At 38.4% G+C, this 13,481-nt stretch overlaps 1 protein-coding gene across 23 annotated transcripts in view; it reads left to right on the top strand.

Annotated features, from left to right (window-relative positions):
* Nucleotides 1-13,481, top strand: part of KIAA1217 (KIAA1217 ortholog) — a 372,954-nt gene that overhangs the window by 294,192 nt on the left and 65,281 nt on the right. For 22 of the 23 annotated variants that reach the window (XM_062633607.1, XM_062633605.1, XM_062633609.1 and 19 more), the window contains one exon: nucleotides 2,046-2,139. In XM_062633607.1, the coding sequence (XP_062489591.1) occupies nucleotides 2,046-2,139 (94 nt within the window). Of the gene's footprint in view, nucleotides 1-2,045; nucleotides 2,140-8,596; nucleotides 8,887-13,481 lie in introns of those variants that run through there. The other variant, XM_062633621.1, reaches the window with a different exon arrangement.

Here is a 13,481-nt window from a genome sequence, read left to right as displayed (position 1 = left end):
TTCTAACAAGTGCCTTCAAGCTCTCTCTTGGGCAGCCCTCTAATACACTTGGAAGGTGTCCTCCACAGACATCTGCAAAGCCACTACATTGGTCTCCTTCCCTCTCCCTGTGTTACACTGCCTACTCAGAGCATGCCTGTGGTCCCACAGTCTGTTTATTGCTCTTCTGGCTGTAAACACTATGGGCTTCTCGTTTCTTTTTGTTCCCTTATCTTTCTGCAGCTATCCTGTTGTCTCTTTTGTCTTCTATTCACCTTGTAAGCTGGTGAAGAGGTGGTATTCCTGGCGTGTTTATGCAGCACACACAGATCAATGAGGCTTTTGAACATGCCAAGGATATCTGGGAGCTACAGTAACGCAAATAATAGAAATAATAAAAGTACCGTAATATATACCTGTTATCAGCAATGTTTATCTTAGAATAGCAACATGAGGTGAAATAGAATTCACCTCAGAGATCAAATGCCTGGTATTTTGGTGCTTTGCCTTGCAGCAATGTTTTACTTTAAAGTGTCATGTTTCTACAAGAAATATTTATGGAGAATGCTTTTAAAACAAACTTCAGTTAGTTGAGGGTACCATCTCATAGCTGTCAGACAGAAAAGACAGCAGATACAATTTATTTAAATGAATAATGTACTGCTTCTTGAACTGAAGATGAGAGAGCTTGCTTTGTATTGAAAGAAATGTATTTCCAAGTCTGAGACAGAAAATGGTAACTGAGAATCCCAGTGCAAGTCTCAATGCGAAAGGGTCACGTTTGCAAGATGGAAAACAGTTTGTGTTACCATAAATAATTGAAGAACTTGAACTTGCCGCAAGGTAGCTATTTTCCTATGCAGTCTACAAGAAAACACTCATAAATGCTAAACTTCTCATCAGCCCTACAGTTCTTAAACAGAAGGCACTGATCTGTCTCTTATGCTGTGGGGTTTATTTAATAACTACTTGACATCTACACAGCAGCACAAGTTCTGACTAGCTACTCATTCAAAGCAATCACTGATTGTAATATGACATTGTAAGAAAGAAATTAGACCTGCCCAAGAATCTTTTCCTTCATTTTTAAATGATAATCCCAGTGATTAAGATCAGTTCACTAGACTTGTATCTGCACCTGGAGGAAAGGAATTCAGTCACATGTGTAAGTAAATTCTCTAGAGATCACTACTGGGAAATGAAAGGCATCATAGCTTTGAAAGGATGTGAGTGAGTGTAGATTGGATTTGCTACTGATTAAATGTGAACAAGAAATCAGCAGGACTCAGTGCGAGTGTCTAAACTGTAAAATTATTGGAAGGTAGGTTTTGAAACAAACCAGAAAACTACTGTCATCTAACCATTTCCTAGTAGCTGAAAAATTTGCTAATCAATGACAAAGTGTTAGATCCTAATAAAACAAAAATACTATTTCCTGGCTTTCCATCTAAACCATTTGTGAGGTAGCTTTCATTAAAACTTTTGCTTGTTTATTTGTTTTTGTAATTCCTTTTTTTTTTTCCTTAAGACCTGTCTTTATTAAAGATAAAGTTTAGAGGAAGGATTTATTTGCTACTGAATTTTTAGCTTTTGTGCATTTTTTTCAGGTTTGTGAACAAGCTGATAATTAGAATTGCCTCAAGAATAACTGCAGTTAGAAAGACTGCTTTTCTTTTGATATTTTGCTTCTCAGAATAGCAAAAATTCACGTGGGCTGAGTGCACAATAAAACATGTAAATATTAACTGAATCCTTTTGAGCGCTGTGTAAATGTTGAAGCTCTGTTGTCTTCAAAGTGTTTCACTCTATGGCAGGATCTTGAAAGAAACTTAACAGTATCTAATTTTTATGGGTGTGGAGTTGTAGCATAAGAATGATACTTCCCATGGGAAAGAGAATCAAAGTAGGCTTTTGTTTGTTTGTGTGTGTCTAAGTTATGGCATTTAGGTTTTTCTTATAGGTCCACTGCAGACCTACTCTTTCTTTGTTGCCTGAATCTTTTGGGCAACAAAGTTAATAAAAAAACTACTTTCATCTGTTATCATTGCTGATTCTTTTGATTCCAGGAATATTCAAGACCGATCTTTCCTTAAAGTTTACAACAAAGATCCTGCACACGCATTTAATCACACTTCCAGAGCTGTAAATGGAGATATAAGAGTAAGTACTAGTCCTGTATTTGTACTCCTCTTTCCTCTAGCTTTTATGCTAAATTATTAAATTCTTAACTGTAGTATGTAGAAAACAAATCATAAAATCAAGGATATATATATGATACATACACAAAAGAGAGAATTGATAATGCTTACTGTAGTATTTCTTAACTGCTTTGCTTTTTCCAATTACTTGCCCTGAGCATTAACTTTTTTTGTTCTCTTTTACAATGATTAAAGCATGTAAACCAAAACATAGTTTTTAATTACTTATTTCAGATACAGACAGTGCTCGGAGTTTATACAACTTCTTATTTCATGTTTTCAAACCTTTTATGGTGAAGTATGGCATGGTGTTAGTTCCCTCCAGCAAGGCTTCAGCATGAACTGGTTTGCAGTGGCTGAGCAGATAGATGTACTTTCCTTGGAGTCTGTTGAAACATATTGTAAATGATGGTTTCAAATAGGAAATTCTGAAAAATATCCATTGTGCTGTAAATGGTTTTGTCTTTTTCTAAAATTTTCTACCTATACTGAGCAAAGACTGGTATATTTGCTTTTTCAAGTAAACATTTTGTACTGGGAGACTATGCAGAAAGCATTTGAAGCATATTCAATTTCTCTCTGTCACTGTCCCAGTCTTTCACTGGACTGTTATCTCCCACCTTGATGCCAAGAAGGCAGGAGGTGCAGCTGTGCAAGACCTCTTCCAGTGTGTTATCCACAGCTAATGTTGCAGCACGGGCTGGTGTTGAGATTAAACAACCTCATCTTCTCCGCACCCATCCTAGGTCTGTACCCAGGAAATGGTACAACCAAATCAGCTTGATGGGGCCAGAAGGGAATACCACTACTGTCCTTCCTGCTTTGTGGCTTTTATGTGTGCTCCAGAGCTGATTCAACTGAGCAGAAAATTTCCTGTGAAGTAATTTGCTTAATTGTTGATTTGCTTCTTGGTTCCGTTATCAATTCTGAGCATGTCTCACTGCTTTATTATTAATATTTCATGTAAGCACTTCTGCTGCCTCAACAGTTAGGTCCTCATTATTTTAGAAAGATTGCAATAGTTTATTTACAGGCACTATTCTCAACCACCTTTCATTTATGTACTTCAATTATGAAATGTCCTTCTGATAGGTCAGAAATCTAATTACTTGATCATCCGTACTGTTGCACACACAACAGTGGAGAGCAAATAGACATGCTTCAAATGGCTGATGTGATAGGTGGATAAGGAATTGGCTGGTTGGTCACACTCAAACAGTTGTGGTCATTGGCTCGATGTCCAAATGGAGATCAATGACAAGTGGTGTTCCTCAGGGGTCAGTACTGGGACCAGTGCTGTTTAACATCTTTGTCAGTGACATGGACAGTGGGATCAAGTGCACCTTCAGCAAGTTTGTGATGCAGTCAGCACACTGGAGGGCTGTCATTCAGAGGGACCTTGACAGCCTCAAGAGGTGGGACAGTGCTAACCTCATGAAATTCAACAAAGCCAAGTGCAATGAATGTCCTGCACCTGGGTCAGGGCAATCACAAGCACATAAAAAGGCTGACCAGAAACTGGATTGAGAGCATCCCTGATGGGAAGGACTTGGGGGTGTTGGTTGACAAAAAGCTCAACATAAGCCAAAAGTTTGTGCTTGCAGCCCAGAAAGCCAACCATACCTGGGCAGCATCAAAAGGAGCATGGCCAAGGGAGCTCATTCTTCCCACCTATTCCACTCTTGTGAGATCCCACCTAGATTAGTGTGTTCAGCTCTGGGGCCCTCAACCTAAGAAGGTCCTGGACCTGTTAGAGCAAGTCCAGAGGAGGGCCACAAATCTGATCAGAGAGCTGGAGCACCTCTGGTATGAAGAAAGGCTGAGAGAGCTGGGGTTGTTCAGCCTGGAGAAGACAGGGCTTCAAGATGACCTTATAGCAGCCTTCCAGTGCCTTAAGGGGCCTACAAGACAGCTGTAGATGGGGCTTTTTACCAGGGCATGTAGTGATAGGTCTAGGTAGAATAGGTAATGGCTTTAAACTGTAAGAGAGTAGATTTCAATTAGATAATAGGAAGAAGTTCTTTACTGTGAAGGTGGTGAGGCGCTGGCACAGGTTGCCCAGAGAAAATGTGGCTGCCCCATCCCTGGGCAGTGTTCAAGGCCAGGTTAAATGGGACTTTGAGAAAGCCGGTCTAGTGGAAGGTGTCCCTGCCTGTGGCAAGGGGGCTGGAGCTAGATGATCTTTAAGGTCCTTTCCAACTCAAACTATTCTATGATTCTATGATAGCTTTTAGTGTCTTCTTTAAGGTCCTGACATTATTCAATTATGGTTATATTCCTGTAGCAATAACAGGGTGTAGTCAATGCATCTCTTTCATATTTGAAGGCGTGGCATAATATCATTGTCCATTATGACATTAACTCATGAAACTATTTCACTGTGGCTTTATAAATTTATGCTATACTATTCTTTTTCCATGCACAGTGGATGCTGAATATAGTTACTGAGGCTTTATTTGTGCTCTCTAGACCTGTTTTCAGATATGGTTAATTACTGTTTTAGCTACATACATTCAAAAGTAAAGATTACTTCTTTGGCCCTCTGCCAGGCATTTACTGCCTAACAGAGTTGTTTTAAACACAGGTGCTGCTTCTGTGCAAAAACTGTAATAATATCTATTTCTCATTTTAAAATATATGTTGTACGACAAACATACACACTTGACATCTCCTGATTATGGCTGAGTTATCTTCCTTTGGTCATAACTCAGAAATAATGGTGACACAGTGATTACCTTGGCAGAAGTGGTGGTTACATGGTAAAATATTGTATTTTTCCCTGCTGAAATGCCAAAGGTGCCATTTTGAATTTTTGTGCCTCCAACAAAACAGTTATTTTCTTATATGGCCTTTCCTTTGCATTGGCAAATTTCTAGTCTTTCTGGTCTGAGAGTTGAAATCGAAGCCAGGATGTTCATAGGGACTTTGTGGAGAAACATGCAAAAAATCTTCCCTTTGATCTGTGTGAACTTCTGCACTTCAAAGTTATGAGCGTGGAAACAAGTGATTTCTTGAGCTCTGGAAATAATGAAACCTGTTTGTCTAAGGATGTGTGTCTTCTGGTTAGGTTCTTCCTTTGCAGCAACACTTGGATCCTAACCGAGGCTCTTTCAAAGTAGAGAGTTGTAATAGTGCTCTCTCTGATGCTCATCCTCCAGTGTCTAAAAAGGTGGAGTACACACTGCAACTTTTCTTCTGTTCGGTAGAAGTACTGTAGGGTGTTCTCACAAATCTCTTGGTAGGGACGTAATAGTCTAATGGTTTCGGCACTTTGATTAAATCTGGTTCAAATTTGCCTGCAGATTCACAGTTTAGTAGGTTGGGGGGGGGGGCACCCACCAATAAGCAGATGGATTATCTATAACTCTTTCCTTAGCAAATCAGATTAAAGGGGATGGAAATGTGGGGGCAGTAAGAAACGTGCATTTTATGTATTGGTATTGCATGGTGCCCAAAATATTGTGGAAAATCCTTTGCTTCTCATCCCTCCTTTTGTGTTTATGCATCTTAGCATTAGGTAAGTTGATGTTCTTTTCTTTCATGTGATATGAGTGCTAAATTCACTACAGTGGGAAGTAAGGAATAACTGCATCATGGTTAACTGTTTCAAAAAAACCTACAGGAAAGCAATTTATTGTCAGACTGGTTGAAAGAACACTATTTAGAATATGATGAGTTAACTGTTGTAAGTACATTTTTCCATGGTGATGCTGTGAGTGTGGTTGTATCTCCTGCCATATGTGAGTTACAGCTTCAGTTTTTTGAGGTTTGGAAAAGTTTTGTCTTTGCAGATTTTTCTACTGTTTGCCTTCTTGTCCCTTTGGAACCTTTATCCCTGGGTTTGATGATGTTCAGGCTTCTATCCATGTGATTTATAATCATTTCCATGTAACAGACCCAAAATAATCTCAGAAAATAATGTTAGCTGCCAGCTTGGACACCTGTTTTAACTACCAAACAGATGTGAGACCTGTATAAGAATTGGCAGTAACACTTGAAGTATTAAGTATTATCCATATGGACAAGAAGACTCAGAATGTGCAAGAGGAATATGGGATCTGTCAGATTCAGATCTCCTATCAAACCGCTCAGCTTTCATGTCCATTAATTCTGATTTTGTGGTCTTCTGTTTCATGTGTTTTTCTGAATCGGTTGTGTTTGAAAAAAGGGATTTTGCTCAGTCTAAGCAAGCTCTTAAGGACAGTTTCTCTTCAGATAGGATTCTTCGGAGTTCCTTACTTGCCTACTGATAACTGTGCCATGGCCATTTACATCTTGGAAGAGCATGGTTTGGTTGACAAGTCAGCCATGCTGAATGGTGGTCAAGCAAGAGGTAGTATCCACATAGTGCCATCTCCCTGAATATTTGTGTTTGTGCTCTTCTGATTTTTGTTACTCCTTTCCCAAAATGTATGCTGAAAATCTGTAGCAGTTTTCTTTTGAAAAATGTATCTTCATGGTGCTGCATTTCATTTATCCTTTCCCTGAGCTTGTAACATTTACAGCACTTTTTAGCTCTCTGTACAACAATACTTTCTTCTGACAAAATACTGTCTTGTATCCAAATGTTTAGATGAACTTTTTATTCTCTCTGGCATTGTTTTGAATTCCAGTGTAAATGCATGTACACAGCCATGCTGGTCTATGCCGTTAGAATTAATGTGATTTGTGGTTTACGTAGACTTGAAGGGGAAGAGGGTTTTTGAGACTTAACTAGGTGTAGGGTCCAGGTTGCCTGTCTTCTCATATTCAGGAAGGTGTATGGATTGAAATCAGTAGATGACACTAAAGAACTGACAGTGGATTTTGTATGTTGCTGAATGAATTGAATTCCTTTGAAAGTGTCACAGCTCCTTTTATCCTGGGCTGTTGCTGTGAGCCCCTGGTGACTCCAAGTGGAAGTGATTCCCCCACCAAATGTGCATAGCCTATATTCTATCCTCATTCCCTAGACCTTCCTTTTATGGAGTGGCTAAAATGGGAAGAATCCTAAGTTACAATCTCCACCTTCTGTCATTGCAGCTTGTCTGCATTCCTGGTGTCACAGTTGGATACTAATAATGTTGGTTTATGCAGTAGTTTTTGGGCTTCATCTGTCTGCCAGTTTTGAGAATTGTGAGGGAATTTTTACTTTATAACAAACCAGTGGCTGTTTTGCTTGGCAGTCTTTCTCCTCCCAGCCACCTGCCCTCAAGTCTGTGGGTTACACTTTGTTTTAAAGTGTCCTAGACCCACCATGGTTTTGCTCGATTCCCTGACTTGCACAAGACCTTACCAGGTCAGTGCTTTGTCCCAGGCCTTTGCTGGTGGGCAAGGCCAGAATATCCAAAGAATGCTTGTTGTGGCTGCTGTTGTATCAGGGTACACTTTGGGGTGATTTGGACTTTTTCTAGAGACTGTTTCTCTAGTAAAAACATTAGGGCAAGTTGAGTCAGAGCTGAGTTGGAGGGGTGGGGGTACCTGGAAACAACATCTAGGAGTTAGAATGGCAAAAAGGCAATGATGTTGCTGGCAGCAATAGGGGTTTGGGCTGCCAAAGTGAGAGGGGATGAGTTAAGATTAGTTATACAATAAAATAAGACAAACATTTGATAAGTTTGGTAGCTGTTGTGCTGAATAGCTTTTATTAATGAAATTGAACAACAGCATCTTTTCATTTTGCCCCTGAAAGTGCCTGGCTAGCAGGTTGCTAATATTTTAACACTCTAGAGTTAGATGAAATTTGTGAACTTAAAAAATCCCTACAAGTGCTAAAACCCCTCAAACAGCTCCCCAAGTATTTAAAGCATTCAAGGACCCTGAAATTCAAGCTGGCTTGCAGGAAAGATAGAGATAATACGAGTAGGATCATCCTTCTGTGTTCTTAAGGTAGCTGTAAACGTACATCCAGCTTCTTTGAGGTGTTTAACTAACTTCTTTTCATGGGATTGTGATCTTAACATCAATAAACACAAAGCTGCAAATGCTGCCAGAATTACATTTGTTCATTGCATACTACAGCTAGAAAAATATAACAGCTCCTTGAACTACATAGAGGTATTTAGAACAAAAGTATTTATTGGAAAAGAATTCAAGCAATAAATTGAGTAAATGCATTTTAGTGCTAGGATTGCCTATAGGAAAGCATTTATATAAGTTGCCATGTGTTTGCCTTACTGATCCTATTACTATAAAACTTTGTTTTCTTTTGGGAAGGAAAAGAAAAAAGAAAAAGCAAACACTAATACCTCTATTATCTGATAGAGACCTTCCAAATGATACAAATCTCATCTTTCCTGCTGTTTTGCTGTCTGCTTTTTCTAATGCTCTTTTTGTCATTGAGAGGTTATGACAACATGAGCCATATTGTATTTATAAACATCACGTGTTTCCTTGATATGACTTGCAGTGTCTGCCAAACAGAACACATGGAAGAAACATTTCTCATTAGCTCAGCATTGGTTTTGGTTATACTGATTTCCGGGACAGGAAAAATGCCTTCCTTACTCAGATTTAACTTTCATACAGTAGAAAGCAAGCCTCTGAGTGTCCATGAAATCTCTTGAACAGAGACGCTGCAGCTCATTTAGCCCACATACTTTGTCTGGGGAAAAGAGAAAAAGCAGTTTATTTTAAAGAGAAGATGTAATGGCATGTATTGCTGAAATGAATTCTGAATTAAAATACCTGCCAAAGCCATTTAGAAACGGAACTTAGCAAGACATGTAAGGTAAGATGATGCTTATAAATAATGAAAAATATCTAATTCCTTTTCTTTTTTCTTTTGTGGGTTTTTCTTTTCTCCCAAATGAAAAGATATTTTCATATAAACTGGGAATTTAAATCAGAACAATGAAAACTGTTTCTTCTTCCTTGAGCCATATGAGAAAATAAATGTTTAATTGCTCTCTAAATCACCAAACTCTACTCTCAGATTTTATGTCTAGTTTATGTATTAAACAGTTATTTTCCAACTTGCCATTACAAATCTTGCTGAGATTTGAACAAAATATATAAAAGAAGTTTCTGATGTTGTGGATTTCTTTTTTTTTTTTTTTTACTGATTTTTACTACTTTTGCTTTGAAGGGGTTGTCAGTAGTTGCCAATTATTTATGCAGCTACAGAGCTGCAGACACTGAGAAGTAGCTGCATCAAATCAGACTGTGATGAAAGACTGTAAATGTACCTGTTCTCTTTTATTCATATGTCCTTTGATATACAATACCTATTCCTGTGTAAATTTACTGGGAAAGTGGATAGAGTTATAAGGGAAAATATCTTTTTTTTTTATTTTAGCTACACATAAACCGATATATAAATCTCAAATATTTTCTGGCAAAAACTCAGTCTGTTTAAAGATGCAGATCCTGTGTTACACTTGGATGGATACTGGTTGTGGCTTTTTTAATATGATGGCTATGTTCTTTGGTGTATTATATTTATTTCACAAACATCATGTGTTAGGAATTTAACTAGATAGATCCTATTACTATACCAACATTTTAAAACATATCTTTTACAAAATATTCAAATAATGAGGATGGATTTTAAGTTTATACTAAGCTGGCCGTTGAAAAAAAGTGTCATGTTCTTGATACTGAACCATCCAAGGAACATGAGCTTGCCTCACCCATGCAGTAATCTTACAGTTAGTATAAGAGGAGTGTCATTTGGTAGATAGCACAAACCTGGAAACTCCCAGAGTTTCGTCTGTGGAAACAGATCAACTTGCAACCACAGTGCAGTTGTTTCAGTGGAATTTTTAGGGAGCGAGTTCTTTATTTCCCAGTAACAGGCCTGTATTCAAGCTAACCTGCCTCTCATGTTGAGGTTTGCTTAGAGCTTGCCCTGGAGCTGATGAAGTTACTTAATAACAACACATGATCTGTCTTGTGTGAAGGTCTTTTCTGCCCTTCATTAAAATTAGAATTCTTATCTCTCACGTAAGTCTGAGGTTCTCAGGCAAAGCTTTCACTGCCTTCAGTGGTAGCTTGCCCTGAATAACAATGTAAGGATTGGATTCGAGTCCATTTTTATTGTCTGCTATTTTCTGGTTTTATTCTTGCTTCATCTCTTTTTACATAATGTTTCCTTGTTCCAATTCTTTAGAAGTTTTGCTCCTTTTTTTTCTTCCCTGCCCTTTCTTTTAGTAGAACAATTTGCACTAATTTGGCTGTTTACTTGAAATTCTTAAGTAGCTGACAGAGTCAGATGTTGCCAGACCTCCCTAAACATGCTGACAGATGATAAAAATGCTCATGGCTGTGACCTCCCTTATTAGGAGGGGATGTCCTCCATTACCTCCTTTGTAAACCAGGTAGCTTATCTGAACTGCTGGAGTCCTGTAAGCCAAAGTCCAACCAAGCTTTATGACTTCCAGTAAGTATTCCAAATGAGCTGTTACTCAAACAGGAGTTAAAAATCACTTTGTGCAGGTAGATGTTTTGGTACCATGTTTCCTAGAACCCAAGCAAGGCTAGAAGACATAGTTTTGATTTTCTTTGCTTCAAACCTGCCATCTGTTTGTCATTCAGGACCTTAGCTTTCCCAAGAAATTTTTTGCATATCCAAAATGTAAAATCATGACCCAAATCCTCTGCTTTCCACTGAATCTTCACTTAAGTACATTATTAGTTACTTGCCTCTAGATAAGACTAATGAATGCTAAAGAAAATTAATTCTGTCCCTATCTGCCTTTTAACAAAGACGAGTTAAACCAGTACCTGATGTCTGGGAGAACACAGCTACATATCTGAGGACCTTGATTCTTCTCCATTTTGGATTGTACTTTTTCTAATAAGGGCTCTGGAAAACTAATCAGACTTCTGAAAATATGAGCAGTAAAAATATCTTTTCTTGGATGCATGTTAAGATCTAGGGTTAAAAAAAGCCTCAGCTGGCAAAAGCAAGACAGTTGCAAATATCAGCAGGCAAGAGGAATCCATGAGAAATGATGTGATGCTGAAATTATTTTTTGTGTGAATATATGTCTTTCTTACATCATTGCAAATTAGATTTCCTTGTGACTAAGTCCAAAGACCCACAGGGTGTGCTGGGTAAAGGGTTAGTCCCACTGTTTCTCAATATTTACTATAGATATCTTGACCCTGGTAAAATAGATTGTTCACTTCAGCCCCACTGACCAATTTGCATATTTTTTTGGTTTTGATAGAAAGAAGTTAAATGAAAACATAGGGCTCAAGCAGTGTAGAAAGAAGTTTGTTATCTAAGACAACTCTTAATTGAGGCACTGATAGCACTTATAACCTTGCAAAAGATGTACTTAAAACTGTAATTACTGCTGGGCCTTACAACTGTGAGATGCTGTGCAGCTTGGATATTTACGTTGCAAAATTCAGCTGTATATAAGGCTTTCATGACCATTTCTCCTGCTGATACTGCTGACTCCTAAACTCAGCACAGCAACTTACTTCCTCTGATTTGCTATGTCCTCATTGGAAGAAACAGAATACCGCAGGCACCAGGTGTAAACACACTTCTTAGGTCTTAACTGTCAGCTCTGTTTTATAGCATTTTTATATTGTTTATATCCTAACCTATTCTATATATCTGTAGCAGAAATTGTATTTTGACTTAGTTGCTTGGTAATGCCAGATGAAACGAAGAGCTATGCTTTCCTTTGTGTTCATTTAACCATATCAATTTATTCAGTTTTATTTGGCTTCAGCGCAGTGTGAAGAGTATGGAACAAAAATAAGGGCCAAGTAGTTAGCCATAAAGCCATGCATTTATTTTGATTTATGACAGTATTTCTAAGAGTGTCTCTTTTTTTAAAGAGCATAAATCTGATATAGAGCACATTTAAACCAAATAAATATGCTGATCTGTACCAGAACTGTACGTGTTTGAAACTATTCCTTTTTTGGAAAAAAAACAACAGGGATGACCCCATCAGTTCAGTGGTGCCCTGAGGAAGTGTTGAAACCGAGACTAGTTTGAAGGGTTTGGCTTCCTGCTTTGGTGGTGGCTGTCTGTTATGTATGTGATGTGCTTGATCTCTTCAAGGAGAATGGGGAGAGGAGAAGAAATGCTTGCCACATCTTCATGAATTACACAACTCCTGTTTGTTCTCAGGAAATTTTACCTAAAAAGCATCTGTGGAAACACAAAAGAAATAAACAGTTTGAAAGCAAAAGAAAGAGTTGGTTAGAATGCCGCACTAGTTATGAGGGGTGTCATCATTTAACTTTAAAAAAAACCCCAGTAACAGCTTTTATATGTTCAGTCTAAACAGTCTAATAGCTTATGGGATGGGTGGGCCATACTATACTGATGAGATAAATGTGGATGTTGGCAAACCAATGATGTAATTATGTAAATCCAACCTTTTTAGGATTGAAATGTGTTATGTTTCAGTGTGTTTATATTTTTGTAATTTGTGATAACACCCTGAAAAATCTTGGCTGAAATGCCAAGAGGTTTCTTAGTGTACTCACCACGCTATTCTGTCTGGAGAGTACGCTAAAGAAGCATAGCAGAATCAAACATGAGAGATTTGTTAACTTCTCTCTGCTTAATTGGATAATTTTAACTTTTTTTTTTTTACTCTCAAATTCCATTTGTTTGTAAGAAATGAAATACACTTGTAAATATGCAGAAATGAGTGCCTGTTCACTGATCTAGATGTTTCCTGTATTTCCAACCAGGAATGAAGTAATGCAGAGTGGTAGCAGGCTGATAGCTCAAACAATGAAATGTTGCTGGAGGAGTAAACCACACAGAGGCACTGCGATTTCAGTCAGGCCAATGCAAAATGTGCTGCATCTCATGCATCCTTTTGCTCAGGTTGCCTAAAGTGTGGCTAGGCTGGAAGCTCTCATGGGACTTCTCTGCATCAGGCTCTACATGGCTTTATGCTCCCTTCCCTTCCAAGCAGAGTTCACCAGGCATGTCACTGAAGTTGTCTCATTGACCACTAATCTGTGACAGTGTCACCTAGGGAGTGTCAACAGGTTTAGTACAGGTGTAACCAGGCTAGCCCAAATATAAAGCCTGCTCCTCTAGCTAGATTTAAGCTGGTGCATGTTACAAGCTCAACGTTTTAAGGCAAGAAGTGTAACATTGCTTTCCCCTTATCTTTCTGTTGAATTCTTGGTTTACACCTGAAAAAAGGTGGTCTTGGACTAAGAATGGCAAGAGCAGTTGGACATTATGATGGCCAAAGAGCCCTTGCTGCACAGATGCGCTTGGGGTCATAAGTCTGTGGTCAGGGCATTGATAACATGATAGAATTGATACAGGAAAAAGTTTACTGAGAAGTAAAAGCTGTGTGCACATATGCATGCACACACATACAGGTGACA

This window comes from Pezoporus occidentalis, unplaced genomic scaffold (assembly GCF_034315485.1).
Source record: "Pezoporus occidentalis ecotype Australia unplaced genomic scaffold, CSIRO_AGI_Poc_V1 ctg40, whole genome shotgun sequence".
NCBI classification, from domain to species: Eukaryota; Metazoa; Chordata; class Aves; order Psittaciformes; family Psittacidae; genus Pezoporus; species Pezoporus occidentalis.
This window is presented reverse-complemented; position numbering and strand designations above follow the sequence as displayed.